Source organism: Lytechinus pictus, chromosome 4 (genome assembly GCF_037042905.1).
Source record: "Lytechinus pictus isolate F3 Inbred chromosome 4, Lp3.0, whole genome shotgun sequence".
NCBI classification, from domain to species: Eukaryota; Metazoa; Echinodermata; class Echinoidea; order Temnopleuroida; family Toxopneustidae; genus Lytechinus; species Lytechinus pictus.
In genome coordinates, this window is record NC_087248.1 from 28,151,178 (window position 1) to 28,166,443 (window position 15,266).

Genomic DNA, 15,266 nt, shown 5'->3' on the forward strand with positions numbered 1-15,266 from the left:
GGGCAGAATTTCCAGAAGAAAATTTGAGAAGCCAAAAAAAAAAAAAAAAAAATGTATGAAGTACATATGTATGTATGAAGTGCATATTACCATAAAAATATATGCTGTGACTTTCTAAGGGGGGGGGGGCACATCAATAAAAAAAAATTGATTGTGACTCTCAAAGGGGGGGGGGGGGCACTACAATATATGAGCCGGATGTGCCCCCGAATCCGCCAGTGGCTCAAGGCTCCCATTTTCTGGTTTGTCACATTTTCTGAATGTCACAAAATTTAAGCTCGCGCTTCGCGCTCGTATTACTTGACTTATCCGATCGTTTCACTCCCTCAGAATTTGTAGTTTCGCTCCTCGGAAAGACTCAGGCTGACACCACTTAAAATATAATCAATCGCTCGTTAAGCCTCTGCTAAAAATCAAACAATTTTTTTCTTCTGTTCATATCGTATACACCCGGTCTCGCGTAAAATAGAAATAAACTGTTATCAAAAAGCAAACATTTGTGCCAGTAAGAAAGATCGAATCGCATTTCGCAATTCGCATATACTTCTTCTAATCCCGTTTGTCTATTTTTTATATATTTTTCTAATCCATCTTAAACCCCTCCCCGTATTGGTCTATATCTTCCTGGATGTCAGAATCTTCTAGAGTTACTTTAGATAAAGATAGACGAGGTTGCCTTATAATATTAGGAACAACTTTTCCTTAGCATAATTATGTATAATTCATTCGATTAATCAAATCACTATAGCTTGGCACCGGGCTTGGCATTCTTTAAGCGCTTTGTAAGTAAACAAACTCATGACAGCACCTGAGGAAATTAAAACAACATTTCTACCGCCATGAAGTTGCCCCCCCTATAAATTTTGATAATTTTGATTTTTATAAGAAAAAAATTCACATAAGTCACCCAAAGTGTGCAAGAAATCCTTTATTTCACCGAAGAAAATACACTCCCATGACAAATTAGAATGCTTTTGAATTTCTGAATTATGTGATGCGGCAGAAACCTACTATAATCGAGGTACTGAGCGAGTAAAAAGTTGACATTCATAAAAAATAAAATGTTATGTCAAGTGTAATCTGGGTTACTTTCCTTGCAAAGAAAAAAAAAAGAAAATCGGGGGCCTAATTGTTCCGTAGGCATATAATGATATTCTCTGAATTCAATTTGCACGAGGTCCCCTCTCTCTCTATATGTTGCCAAGCAGGATTATTACTTTTTTGCGTAGGCGTACCGTGATTTGATTATGAACTCGAGAGGGCAGCAAACAATGAGTTATTTTGGTCTCTTTTCCGACGTCGTTTCAAGAAAACAATAACATATTTCTGTGTCAAATCTGGACGTGGAAATTTTGATCCAACAATCATTTATCACCTCGAATTGCTCAAGACCGGACTATCAGGATGGATGAAAAGGCGGATCATGATTCTGATGGGAGTGCCATTAAAATCCAAGTGAAAACGGAACCACCAGACGAAGACATACAGGTGAGTAATAATCGGTCCCACGTATTTCAAATGGTGTGTCCTTTACAATTACAATGCCATGGCCATCTGGCCAGGAATCTCCAAAGAAGTGGAGGGATCAGTTAAGAGAGAGGTGAAGGGGGCCCCATGTTTGCGCCCCTAAAATTCAAATTGAGATAAAGCATGATTTTCTTTTAAATTCCACAATATTTTCAGTTGATTATGTTCCTCATAAATTAAACTTTAAAGCAATAATTTTCAATCAAGTAACCCAGGGAACTCTCGCCCGCGCAGCGGGCAGGAGCTTACCGTGTATTTGACCATACTCACGGGACTAGCGTGATTTATGGTCTAAATATTTCTCCAAATGAATTGTGAAAACAGAAATTATGCACTTACCACGATTATATGGATGAAGGTCTAACGAGTGGCAGTTTCCTGACATCGAGGCACAGACTGGAACTTCAAAAAAACGAAAAGTTTTCTCCTTCTACCCCAGTCTCGATCGGCCATTTTGTTACGATTCATAACAAAAATGGCCGATCGAGACGGGGGTAGAAGGAGAGAACTTTTCGTTTTTTTGAAGTTCCAGTCTGTGCCTCGATGTCAGGAAACTGCCACTCATTAGACCTTCATCCATATAATCGTGGTAAGTGCATAATTTCTGTTTTCACAATTCATTTGGAGAAATATTTAGACCATAAATCACGCTAGTCCCGTGAGTATGGTCAAATACACGGTAAGCCCCTGGGCTCCGGCCCGCGCAGCGGGCCGGAGCTCCCTGGGTTAATTCTCAAGCAGTCAAGAGTAAGTGTGCCAAGAAATTAAATCTCATCAAAATTTGAGAGAAAATATAGAGTAAAGTGCCCAAATATCGCACACTTACGCATAATTGGACCAAAACAGAAATACAATCGTTGATTGAATCAAATTAAAATCATGTTTATTTCCGTAGTACAAATGTTGACCCTAAAATTAATGTCAGAAAAAAAAGGGGAAAAAAATTGTGGTAAACTGAATCTACCCGAACTTAAGCTTGTTTTTGCCAAAAATCGGATGCAGTTTCCAATTATCGGACGTGTAGAGCTGTGCGCCGCGATCAAGTTCGGCGATTAAAATCGTGCTCTAGACCCCAAAATAATTGCTGAATTGTTGGTAATTTTATTTTAGCTGCGCGAATGCCGAGTTTAAATATTAATTTTGATATAGAAATTGGTAAATAATTATAATTTACTTACCAAACGGATCTCTTTCGGCTCTGAACATCAGACATCTTCGCTCAGCTGCGCGCGACTTTGTAATGAAAAGCAAGCACGCATTTCCAATTAAATCGGCCAATATGTCCGATGTTTGGGATCGTGCCATATTTGGAAGGGTGTCAAATTTCGTGCCGTAGGGAACCCCTGCGGCGGCCATTGCAGATTTTTTTGCGATAGATTGAACATGTGCGATCTCGGCGGTGATATTTCTGGCGGAAGTCACTTCCCCTAAGAGATTTTTTGGTCATCGATCTTTTGGAGTCCATAATTAGCAAGGGTTATAAGAATCTCTGGAAGTCAAAATCATGGATTTTACCCCTGAATTTAACCCCTGAAATATTTTTTGAGGAGCAACCTGGATCTACTGTGTGTGCAGAGTATGTTCATGTATCTTATGCATGCAAGTCCCCTGCCAGTTCGGGTCCCTGTACATGTAGTTGTGGGGAGGGAGTTGATATTTGACTAATGAAGTCATGCACATTGCTTTCAAACCCAATAATTTACACCTTTTTTTATCATTGTTTATAAATCTGCCATTCAACATAAAAAAAAAAAATCCTACTTTCAAAATCAATGTGTGCATTCATTGTCTGAGGGAGTTCATGTGGCTACATTCTTAACCAATGAGAATACTTGACCAGTGTTTAACTTGACCTTTCTCTATCATAAAAAATCTTTCTTACAGGACTATGCAGAGGATACAATGAACGAATTGCTGGCGATTTACGGTTACAACGAGAAGGTGGAACATGGTGTTACCCAGAATATGCAGCTAGCGCCAAAGTACCCCAAAGAAGGTGTGTATATCTAGAAAAATTTATGATTAAAATGACCAATAAGATGTTCAATAAATTATTCACATTCATGCTCTGCACGGTCCACCTGTTCCCAGAAAGTGGATAAAATGACCCTTAGTCCCTCTTTAGTCTGCAGGTACAGACCCTTATTGAAATCCTGATCAACAAGAAGGTCTTCACACAAGACTAGCACTGGTATAATCTGCAGTTTCAAATGCAGGAGGGACCTTCTGTACACATGTCATTTTAGGCTGCATATTCAGACCACTCTCATTCAGTGAAGGGTTTGCACAGCAGACTAAATCCCTCCAATACCCGCATAGTATTCACACCCTGTCAAGCATGTATGATAAACCCAACCAACAGGCAAAAACTAATTTTTGATTTAATAATCTTAAACTCACCAGGTACCAGCCACAGTATTACATACTGTTACTGTTTAAATTGGTCTTGAAGGGAGTTTCAGGACTTTTCCCCTCTATTTTTTCAAAGTTTTCCAAGGTACAATGTATTTTGGAGGTTAATTGGCCTCAAGCCCCTGTTATTAAATTACCCTTCTAAAAAAATTAGACACTGCATTTTATTTTCTTGTTATTCATCCTGTCTTCATTCCTAAACTAGTTTTTGATTGAATTGATTTTAAACTCAACAAGGCACAAGCTTAAGTTTTACATGCATGTAGTCTTACAGTTTAAATTGGTCTTGAAGGGAGTTTCAGGGTTTTTCTCCTCTATTAAAAAAAAATAGTTTTCCAAGGTACAATGTATTTTGTAGGTTAATTTGCATCAATCCCCTGTGTGATTATATTTCCATGCTAAAAATTGTAGATGCTTAATTCATTTTCTTAATATTCAATCTTTCATCATTCCTTTTTTTTTTTTTTGATTTGAAAGAGCGCGGTCTTCGGAAGCGGCTGCTCATGGCACACTCCAGCAAAGGCGATGCGGCAAGTGAGTGTTCTGTTTCGGGGAACGTCACACCGGTGTCCGGTTCTGATCCACAGTCCGCTGAAGAAGAACCTGTCTCACCGAGTAGCTCACAAGACAACACAGGTAAAGCGCATTACAGGCCTGAATTAAAACCTATTTTGAGTTTTGGTACCCTCCGCCTAGTCTGCAGGCAGAGACCCTGATTGAAACCTTGATCAACAAGTGGGTCTCCATGCGAAGACTAGCACAAATACTGCTTCAGGGTCTTCAGTACACAAGGCTTTATAGGTTGCACATTCAGACCCTTATCCTTGAGTGAAGGGTTTGCACGAAAATTTAGTAACATTGAAATCAAATATCGACAAGCTCTAAGTGAAAAACAATGATCCTGCTATGTGACAAATGAATGGCTGATTAACCATCCTGCTAATGCATTGGTGTAGATGACCAACACATTTTGCTCTTTTACACTACCAGCAAGCCTTGAAATAAGCTCCTGTGAGCCGGGGGCAATTTTTTTTTTAATTGCCCCCGGCTCACAGGCTTTTTACAGGAACCGGGGGCAATTTTCTGGAACTGGGGGCAATTTTTTAAAAATATATATAACGGTGAACTATACCGCAAATTTGTTTATAGTATAAAGCGCAGCTCCTGCAATTTTTTAATTAGTACATGAATAGCATATGCTAAGTATTAGGCTTATTCAAACATTTAAAAGAAATCAGATTTAAATGTTTAAGTGTGTTTTGACACCCTCACTCCACATCCCCTTTACAACCACACACACATGGGCTTATTTATTTTTCATCTTTAATGAACCACGATCAATGACCCCCCCCCAAAAAAAAAATCTAAATAAATGAATAAAATAAAAATATAAAAAAAGAGAGAGAGATGGAGAAAGAGAGAATTCAGATCAAATAATAATAAATTTAGAAAAGAAAAAAAAATTTAAGTTTTTTTTTCATGGTTAGAATCACGGGTGTGGGTGAGTGTTTGTGTGTGATTGTGACTGTGAGGTGCACTAGGATTGCATATAAATTATTTTAAAGAAATACAGAAATGAAATCAATATCTAACTCAGTCTATTCAAATTCCAGCACATAGCCACAGGCTATGTACATGTATTGTAGGTTCACGTACCTTAAGTTTTTCACAAGTTATTTGAAAACGCAGATCTCCACAGAAAATGCCTTTCATTCTGGGAGAGTCTAAATTCGGTGAAAATGTATTCATTAATAACTTAAATATTCATCACAATGAAGAAATCATAAAGATTTTTGACAGTTTTCAAAACTTAACATGAAATCTAAACTCTATCTGAAACGGAAAATCACCATCACTTAGGCCATTACTGATAGAATTCTCACCCAGAGCTCTGGCAGAGAACATGAGCTCAAACTGGCTACCTAACTCCACACTCAAGTGCACGGCGTCCTCCTATTTTTTTTTTAAATGGAGGCTTGTTTGATGATTTATTGTCTGATATTTACCCCTCTCCAGGAAAGAAATTAAAAAGCTACAATTCACAACTATAAGCTAAGTGATTTTGGATTATTAAGGCTCCGTTTTGACAAGCAAAGTCGGCAACTGTGAGGATAAAAGACTCGCACATCGTATGTACTGTGAACAGGGATTTATCTCCTGTGCAATTCGAATTGCTATATCGCAGAATTGTGATATCCCAAATGGAAATGTGTGCATTAGAAATTGCACATGGTGAAGTATGGAAAATCCGCTACCGGAAGCACGCGCGCACATGTATTACAGAAAAAAAAAGACGGACGTAGCTCACTTTTTATTGTACAGAAAAAAGACGCACTTGGCAATTTTAAACTGTGTTTAATCGTAAATTGAAAGTTACTTGATATTGGCTTTACAGATATTTAAATTACATGTATGATATGGCTTCACTGCTCACTCACGGCGGGCGCAATTACCTGGAAAATATTTGCGCCCTGTCGTCAAAATTTTGATGATTTTGGGGCTTTATGGGCGCAATTGATGGCTTTATGAGCGCGAATTTGCGCTCAGCGCCCGCTTATTTCATGGCTTGACTACCAGTCACAATTCTTTGACTACCTCTTTCAACCAGAGAACAATAGATTCGGTCCTCTGAACCTATTGTTCCTGGTTGAAACGGGTAAACAGGTAGTCAAAGAATTGTGACTGGTACTGCACAGGATATTGCACTTTTGTTGATGCTTTCTTCCAGTTTTTGAAGAAGGGCAGTATAGATCTGCGATAATATGTCTGTACATTACTAGTAAAATTATCATTTTCTGTCTTCTTTCTGAACAGAGTTGCTTGAAGCTCTTCAAGATGGCAAGTGCAGCAACAGAGACCATATTACCTGTGCTTGGTGCAAGAGTCCCGGCTTCAAGCATTACACTCTCAACACGCAGACTGAGTCCAAAGCGTTCTGCAGTGAACGCTGCTTCGCGTCTTGTAGGAGGGCATACTTCAAGCGGAACAAGGTATGCGACTGGTGTCGCCACACGCGCCACCAGGATTACATCTACTTGATCGATGGAGAAAGGAGGTTACAGTTCTGTTCCTCGAAGTGCATGAACCAGTACAAGATGGATTCCTACTACAAGGATGGTCCCAGCGTGAGACGTAAAGTGGCCAAAGCTGCGACCAGTAGTGGAAGCAAGAGCAACGGGTCCGTGCCAGTGTCGCCCACCTTGCAGCAGCAGAGTTTATCAGAACGGAACAGCCCAGATACTGTCTCGCAGGATGCTGCGTTTCACGATTCCCAACCCAGCCCCTCCAACATTCCTCTGTCTGGGGTGTTCCAGACGAATTCCAGTTCTTCACAGTCCATGATGGGTATGCCTCAACTCAGGCCAAGTGGAGTCTTTGGGGTGCAGACTGTCGTACCTCCGGCAATGTCCTTCCGCCAGGTTGTTCCCAAAATGCCAGTTGTCCAGGTAGTTGGGTCTGGAGGTGTGCCTTTAAATTTGGTGCAAGGGCTTAATCAATCCTCAGCGTCTGGCTCACGTAAAGTGACTGGGCGTCTCAATCCGCAGCAGTGGAGTAATCTTCAAGGGGTCCAAGGTGTGTCCAGTTTCAAGAAGATCCGACCAAAACCACAAAGCAACAGTGCTACCTTACCAAGTAGCACTGTGACTTCATCTGCCAGCAACAATGCACCATTCACTAACCAAAAGCCCCGAAAAGACACACAAAGTAGTACTTCAACTCCAAGAGGAAATTCTGTCCTGCCTCCTGTGACTGTCATGGTCCCACATCCTGTCTTTATACCCATTCCTGTCCCGATTCCCATTCCCATTCCTGTGTGTAGAGAGGCTTATGAAGCTGCAATGGCAAAGATCAAAGAGAACACTGCGGACACTGAACAGGAAGCGACAACCTCCTATGATCATGATGAGCAGCAGGAGAGGAAATCGAAGAAGAGGATATCTGACATGTTCACTAATGGGAGCTCCCATTTACCATCATCAAGCAGTACTGGGGCCTTTGTGCCCTACCGCAGTCACCAAGCAGATTTGCGGGATAATGTAAGTAACAGTACTGATGGCCACTCCATGGAAGCCATGTTATCCAGCAGCATGCAGACATCTCTCACCATCCCCTCCTCCTCTTCTGCCAGTGAGGCCTTGGAGTCCAGATTGAGACTTCAACCTCAACGGCACCCATCTCACATCAGTACAGCCACGGTAGAAGCTATGCACCGCTCCATCAACTCACGCATGCTGCGCCACAAGTGCCTGCAGAGGAGTGCCAGCATGGACCTCAGCTTTGGCCGCTACAACACCCTCTCTGCTCTCACCGACTTCCTGGGCGAGAAACGCGGCTTCAATCCCCACCTGCATGGCTCTCCCGGAAACCGGGAACTAACTGCAGATTCTCACGGACTCTCCACCAGAGCCAGCCACTCTGCCCTACCCACCAAAGGGGCAGGTGAGCTGTCTCCAAGCGTTCGAGAAGCACTCCGCTGCCACCTCACCCGTCGGCTGTCCCAGTCAGCACTTAACCTGACAGACGTTGGTCGATACCCTGAGGAGGATCAACTGCGCAGGAGCCAGAGCATGAGTCGCCTCCAGGAAGACTCGGACAGTGGTCACCACCATGAAATGGAAGCCATCAGCTCTCATACAAGCCTTGAGAAGCTTGCTGATACCAGTGATTCCTCAGAGCATATTGACCCTCAAATTTGTGCTGACGGTGGTGGGTCTCTGCAGATGGACGATTCAGGTTTGCAGCCTGCCATCAAGAGGAGATGCCTTGGTAGTCAAAACCAGATTGACTAACCTAGAGCTGCAGTATTTCTAAGTGGTCCTTTGCTTTCAGATCCACCTGTGTAGCTACGTGTAGCTGTGCCTTTCACCTTGCACAATTCATTCAATGTTTGTCTCCAATTCGTTTATTAGTGTGAATCTGAACAGCTTGTCACAAGAAAATCAAAATCGATGATTCGTTGATGTTTAATGATCTTGTAATCAATATTGCAAATGTCATTGTGATTATTTTCAGCATACCCTTCTTTCGTTTTTTTTCTTGAGACACATTGTGATCACTGATGCCGAATTCTGCATGTACATGTAGGTAACATGAATGACAGGTTAAATGTCTATTGCCCTTTAAACGTATCTAGGCCGGGGGGGGGGGGGGCATCGGAGGCCCTCCCCCTCAACAATTTGCGCAATTTTTTCGCCGCACAAAATATTTTGAACCCGCCGCTCGCTGACTTTTGACTTTCAAGTCTTGCGCAACTTTTGAGACCAATTTTGCATCACCCGGGTAGCAGACAACCCGCGTGCCAATTTTCGGCGCGATCGCGCGGTTGATGGCCGAGATCTCTAGGGGGGGCCTGGGAGGCCCCCCCCCCCCCCCCCCCCGGCCTTATGAACTCCCAAAATATCCCGGCCTAGATGGGATTAATACCGGAAATAAAAGACAATCAAGGTGATAAAGGACTTCCAAAATTCCAGCTACTGCTATAAGAACGCACACACACATAGTTTAACTCACATGGCAGTTCTTAAATTGTTTTGTGTTCGTCATCCACTGCCAAAGTTCTGAGCAGACATTGGATATGGAAGATGTTTGTGTTAAAAAAATGTTTGCATTCAAGCACCACAGCAAAAAGAAAAAAAAATAGCTTGAATTTGATGTGCACAGTCTTTTCTCGTGTTATAGAACACCAATGTGATGTCATGTGCAGTCTTTTGCCATTGTGTATGGTTCCAAATCAGATATCCTCACACCAGGCATATATGTCAGTAGATAAGAGCTGGGGACATTACCCCAAGTAACAATTGTAATCAGAGATTCCTTGGGGTTCCTACGTGTATATTCAAAACTGTTAAGAACCAGTTAGTTGCTGTGTTTGACTTAGTTATCGTTTATTGGTTAAAGTGAGGTGAGTCATGCTTATTGCTTGCTTTACATTGACATTTGATATTTTTTCCCACCACATTGATTCACAAATTACTTTTGTGTTACATACTTGTACATAAAACAGCATGTTTATTACCTACCATCAACCAAATTTGCTTCAAATTTTAGCACTCATCAGCAGCAAAATCAGTCCCTACGGTGTTCTCAAACAGTCTTTATTATTTTATGAATGTGACTTTATAAAATGCAAAATGTATTCCAACATATTGGACATACATTATACGCAGCAGTTCACCCTGCCTTTCTGAGAAAGAAGGGCGTAGGGATAGTAAGAAATGCAGGAAAATTATCAGAAAGTGAAAAGTGTCAGAATCCATGCAGGTAGATGTCTTTGCATAATTAACAGATCCACTGGCAGTCATTTTTTTTTCTTTAAAGCTGTTAGAGAACAAGGACAGAGGCAATTAGGTAACATAGGTATTCGATAATGAGATCAGAAAATACAATGTTCCATATTCCCAACAGAGGTTTCAAATTGTACAACACCTACTTAGCTTGTTGTACGCGAGCAAATGGGAGGCTGAATGTCAAATATTCGTACCGTTGCACAAAAGACATACCATCCAAAGTGTACCGTTGCACGGCTTTAGGAGGTGACGTCACAATACGATTTAATTCATTGCGCTCGATAAAAATGAACAATACGCGTATAAGCCAGCTGGCGAAATGCGCAAGGCTGCCCAAGGTCATGTGCGCTTGTGGGATTTTGCTTTCTGCTTTCGGTATTTTTGCTCCCTTTTCATAGATTACTATAGGGATAAACTCTTTGTTTTTTCATATTTTCGCTAAATTCTGTGGCGTTGTCCAACACAAATAGCGAATATTCTTATTCGTGCAATGGTGTGAGATTTCGCATTCGGTGAAAGAAAGAAACACTCTATTCAACTCGGCTAACGCCTCGTTGAATAGAGCATCTTTCTTTCACCTCGTGCGAAATCTCACTATTTGTATATTGTACCATGGTATGAAACTGGACCGTGCAGATTTCTTGTACATGTATCACCATGCTTCATTCAAGCATGAATTTACGGCCCGTTACCGAAGGCTTGCATTTATAATTGGACTTCTTTTATAGTGTAAGCAATGAAATAAGCATAATTATGTGCAAGAAAGCAATATAGTCCAGGGTTAGTTCCATGGAACAATGGATAATACAATCATGGAGCTACTATGTGTTAATAGCTCCATGGTACAATCGAAGCATTCAGGCCAATAAGGTTAGGCCCAGCTTGTCCTTAATTATTATTATTTTCATCTTCTCCCAAGTGACTTTTTAGAGGTAATCGTATTTGTTCAACATATCATATAGGAATCCAAAGTATACAGAATTATCTTTATATAATAAAAGTACTGTTTTTGACGATCGGATCATGATCCCCACCTACAATTAAAGGCGACCGCACACCTTACGATTGGTCTGCGACCCGATTTCAGAATAAAATGAATTAGAATTTGATGCTAATATTGAGACTTGGAATATCTTACTGTGTAAAGTTCTAAATCATCGTACGAATACCTATGTTCAAATCTGTGACTATGCTATCATCCTTTTTAGAATAAAAGCAAATTTAATATCTAGTCGTAATTACGTCATAGCAGTCGTACGATTTGAGACTAATTTGGCCTTTACTCCAAAATAAAGGCTTGCAATCTTTCAAAATGGTTATATTAGTATTCTTTCAATTAATTTTGACCTCAAATAAAATGATATGTTCCATTCACATTTTCAGAAAATGAGCAAAATGCGATTTGTTCCAAAACCAGATCGCGAACAGTCGTAAGGTGTGCGGTGGCCTTAAGTCACTTTTTTGCATTGGGAATAGGGATAGTGTACATGTACCGTATGTACCTCTCTCTTTTTTTTACTCTGTGGAAAATGTATTTGAATTTACATGTAATTTCAAGCTGAAAATCATAACATCATTCGGTAGATTGTGTGATTTCTTGATAGATAACCTTCTTTGAGATCAGAGTTATCACTTTTTTTTTAACCATTTACCAGCATTATTCTTGCCAACATTCTCACTTGTAAGTATTAGTATTACTATTTCAACTTGTTATTGGAATTACTGTATATATATACATATTTTGTGAAAGAAATGGATGAAGAGAACAATGGTAGGCATAGCTTAAATCAAGATTCCCCAGAGCTATCTGCCCTTTGGAAAAGTTGGTAATGCCGAAAAAATGTCTCTGCCGGGAACGAACCCGGGCCCCCAGCTTTGAACGCCGGTGCCTTAACCACTAGACCACAGAGACGGGTTAGTGGCTAGGGCGACCCAGATCCGATTGACCATCAGATAGACAGATTTTCGACACTATACCAATTATAATTTCCTTTGTCGGGTGGGGAATCTTGATTTAAGCTACGCCTACCATTGTTCTCTTCATCCATTTCTTTTACAAAATATTTATATAAAAGAGTTGCCAAAGCTGTTTTACATGTATAATTTCACACATTTATATATATATACACGTCATACGTATACAAGTCATGAGCTATAAAAAGAATTTCAAAAAATCCCAATTAGGCCTCGGATGACCGTCACTAAAAAATGTCCACTGTTTGAGATATCATGACCTCAATTTGACCTTTGAAATTTGATAATGGGTGATATACTGAAAATATGAAGCCATGATCATCCCCAAATTGTTTTAATCCATAATTAGGCAAGTATTATTTTAAATTATATTGAGCTCCATTTGATCTTTGGATAGTGGGCTCTCATACTCTGATATTATGTAATTGATGACCATCTACCCTTGATTAAAAAAAAGAATAGGTACTTGTAGTGTAGGAGGACACCAATAAAGATCATATTGCTTTTCTGTTCACAGCTATCACGTCACATCTGCTACCTACATGTACAGTGTTGGCATTAAGAAAAAAAAAATTGTGATTAAAGAATGGTCATTTGATTTTTGCTTAATGTAGATGTGGTTCTCGATGCATTGTATATATAAATCATCTTTATTTCATAATCAAATAGAGAAGTTACAATAAACCCAGGTCCTCTGCCAGTTATTTATATAATAACCAATAATTATAATAATAATAGTGGTATATTTACCCAGGGTAGCCACTTTAGTTCAGAAAACGGTTCCCCAGCGGGCCCTGCTATTATTATTACCACGGCTTTAGCTGGGCTGCCTAGGAGCTCAAGCATTAAAGAAATTTCATCCTGCCGGGTACCCATTCACCTCACCTGGGTTGAGTGCAGCGCAATGTGGGCAAATTTCTTGCCGAAGGAAAACACGCCATGGCTGGGAATCAAACCCATGTCCCTCAGATTGAAAGGCAAACTCAAAGTAGCAATAGTAGCACTGGTGGATCCAGGGGGGGGGCAAAGCCGGCCCGTGCTCCCCCCTATTTGAGAGGGACAATTACAATTTGTAATGTAAAAATGCTGTTAAAACAGAAGTGTGCCCCCCCCCCCGCTTGCAAAAAAAATTTTGTGGATGAAATGTTGTTATTTCTTTTTGAAAACCCTTTTTGGGGGGGGCTTATCAAATTTGTTTGTGGACGAAATGTCCTTATTTCTTTTTGAAAACTTGTTTTCTTTCTTTTTTTTGCTTGTCAAAATTTTCCTCGGGGAAAATGTGCCCCCCCCCTTTGGAAAATCCTGGATCCACCCCTGCAGTGTGGTACATATATGTCACTGGATACAAACATGTCAGTGAAATATCACACGTCCTAGAGAAGGAAGTGCTAAGAGAAGATAAACTTGTTTGAAGTCCTGATCTGGGCTTAGTATTTTTCCTCCAATTGGTATCCGTTGCACTGTACATGTAGATTGATAAAAAGTGGCTCATGTGAAATGGGCCCAAAAATGCAGAGGGATGGGGAGTTTTCATATAGATCAGTGGATAGATTTGGGTCTTATGTAACAAAAAATATCTCAAAATACATTTACTAGATTTTATCATGTGTATATTGATTTTTATACAGTCTTGCATTGATGTCGTAGCAAGTGTTTTACGTTTGATGTACTATTTTTCACTAAAAACGAAAGTCGGCAAAAAAAAATTGTTATATTTTAGTGTGCTGCAATGGTTTCAATCATGTCTGTTAAATTGTTCATTTATTATAAATTATGTTAGTGCTACTTAATACATGTACATGTGGGACTTTGCGGGAGCTCGTGCAGGAATCCATGCAGTAAGCGTCTATTCATTGCTCATGCTTGCATTCATCACATGCAAAACGATGGGCAGATGCACATCGTCACCGAGCTCCGCTACATGTACATGTGGCTTTGATGAATGTAAGGAGTAGAGATAAAAAGATGCAAGATGTGGCTCTAACTTTGACCAAGGTGCCTCAAAGAGAGATTACACTGCAAAAACTCTGTTGTTGATTTAACACCAGCCCAGAATCTATATATGTCCACACCAGAGAAGTGTTAAACAACACCAGTTTCGTTTTGGCCTAACACCAGAAAGGTGTTTATACAACACCAATTAATATTAAACAGCATCAGTTTGATTCCAAACTGGTGTTGTTCCAATACTTCTCTGTGTGGACATATAAAGATTCCGGGCTGGTGTTAAATCCACACCGGAGTTTTTGCAGTGTAGGGAGTTTTGCTCCACGATGCACGACGGATTCAAGAACATATAAAATGTATTGTCAAAAATGCCTTTCATGATAACGGGCAACCAAGAAGCCTTTGTCAAAAATTGATGAATCAAATATTGTCAGCTCAGAAACTCAGTACAGAGACCTCCCAGCTGTTCATTGTCATTGGACATGTATTTTTATTACGTTTTCTGTGTTCTTGAATCTGTCATGCGTCGCAGGGTAAAAAAACTCGCTATTGAAGGAAAGGGTACACACTTAGGGTCAACAAACAAAAAGGGTGAACTAAAAACAAGATTTTGATGCAAACTATTGATGTTTAATGATACATTTTTTATCAGGTAGATGACATGAGATGTCCAGTTTAGTTTTGCTGTAAGGCAATAGAAACTTAGATTTAGGTTAAGTTTTACATTGTTTTCATAATCTGTAGGTTTTACGTGTAGTTACCAAAATGGCCAAAAAGTGTGTTGTGTCAAGTTTCTCGACCTTCAATATGTACATGTTCATATGAAACATACATAGTATATCCAGAATTTAGAACTTGTAGTAATTCAAATCGTTCAATAGTGTATATTATGAATGTTGCAAAGTGTAAAGGAAAAAGGATTTCACATGTGTTATGGGTGATTTCAAGTTCAGTGTTGACCTTTTGGTATTGGTGTTATGCCAATTTTTACATTATGAGCATAACACCAACCAAAAAATGAAGATAGTCCTGAAAGGTCACCCACTAGGTGTTAAGCTGTCAATATTGTGATATGGATTATTTGTGTAAACTCAGAATAGGTTTTGGAGCTAGGAAGCG

General features: G+C 40.0%; 1 protein-coding gene across 1 annotated transcript; it reads left to right on the forward strand.

Moving 5' to 3' along the window:
- The first annotated feature begins 1,238 nt into the window (after positions 1 to 1,238).
- Positions 1,239 to 10,001, forward strand: LOC129258747 (sine oculis-binding protein homolog A-like). The gene is made up of 4 exons (XM_054896974.2): positions 1,239 to 1,488; positions 3,412 to 3,523; positions 4,417 to 4,575; positions 6,754 to 10,001. Exons 1-4 carry the CDS (start codon positions 1,405 to 1,407, stop codon positions 8,727 to 8,729), a joined length of 2,331 nt encoding a protein of 776 aa, XP_054752949.2. The 5' UTR covers positions 1,239 to 1,404; the 3' UTR covers positions 8,730 to 10,001.
- Positions 10,002 to 15,266: the final 5,265 nt, after the last annotated feature.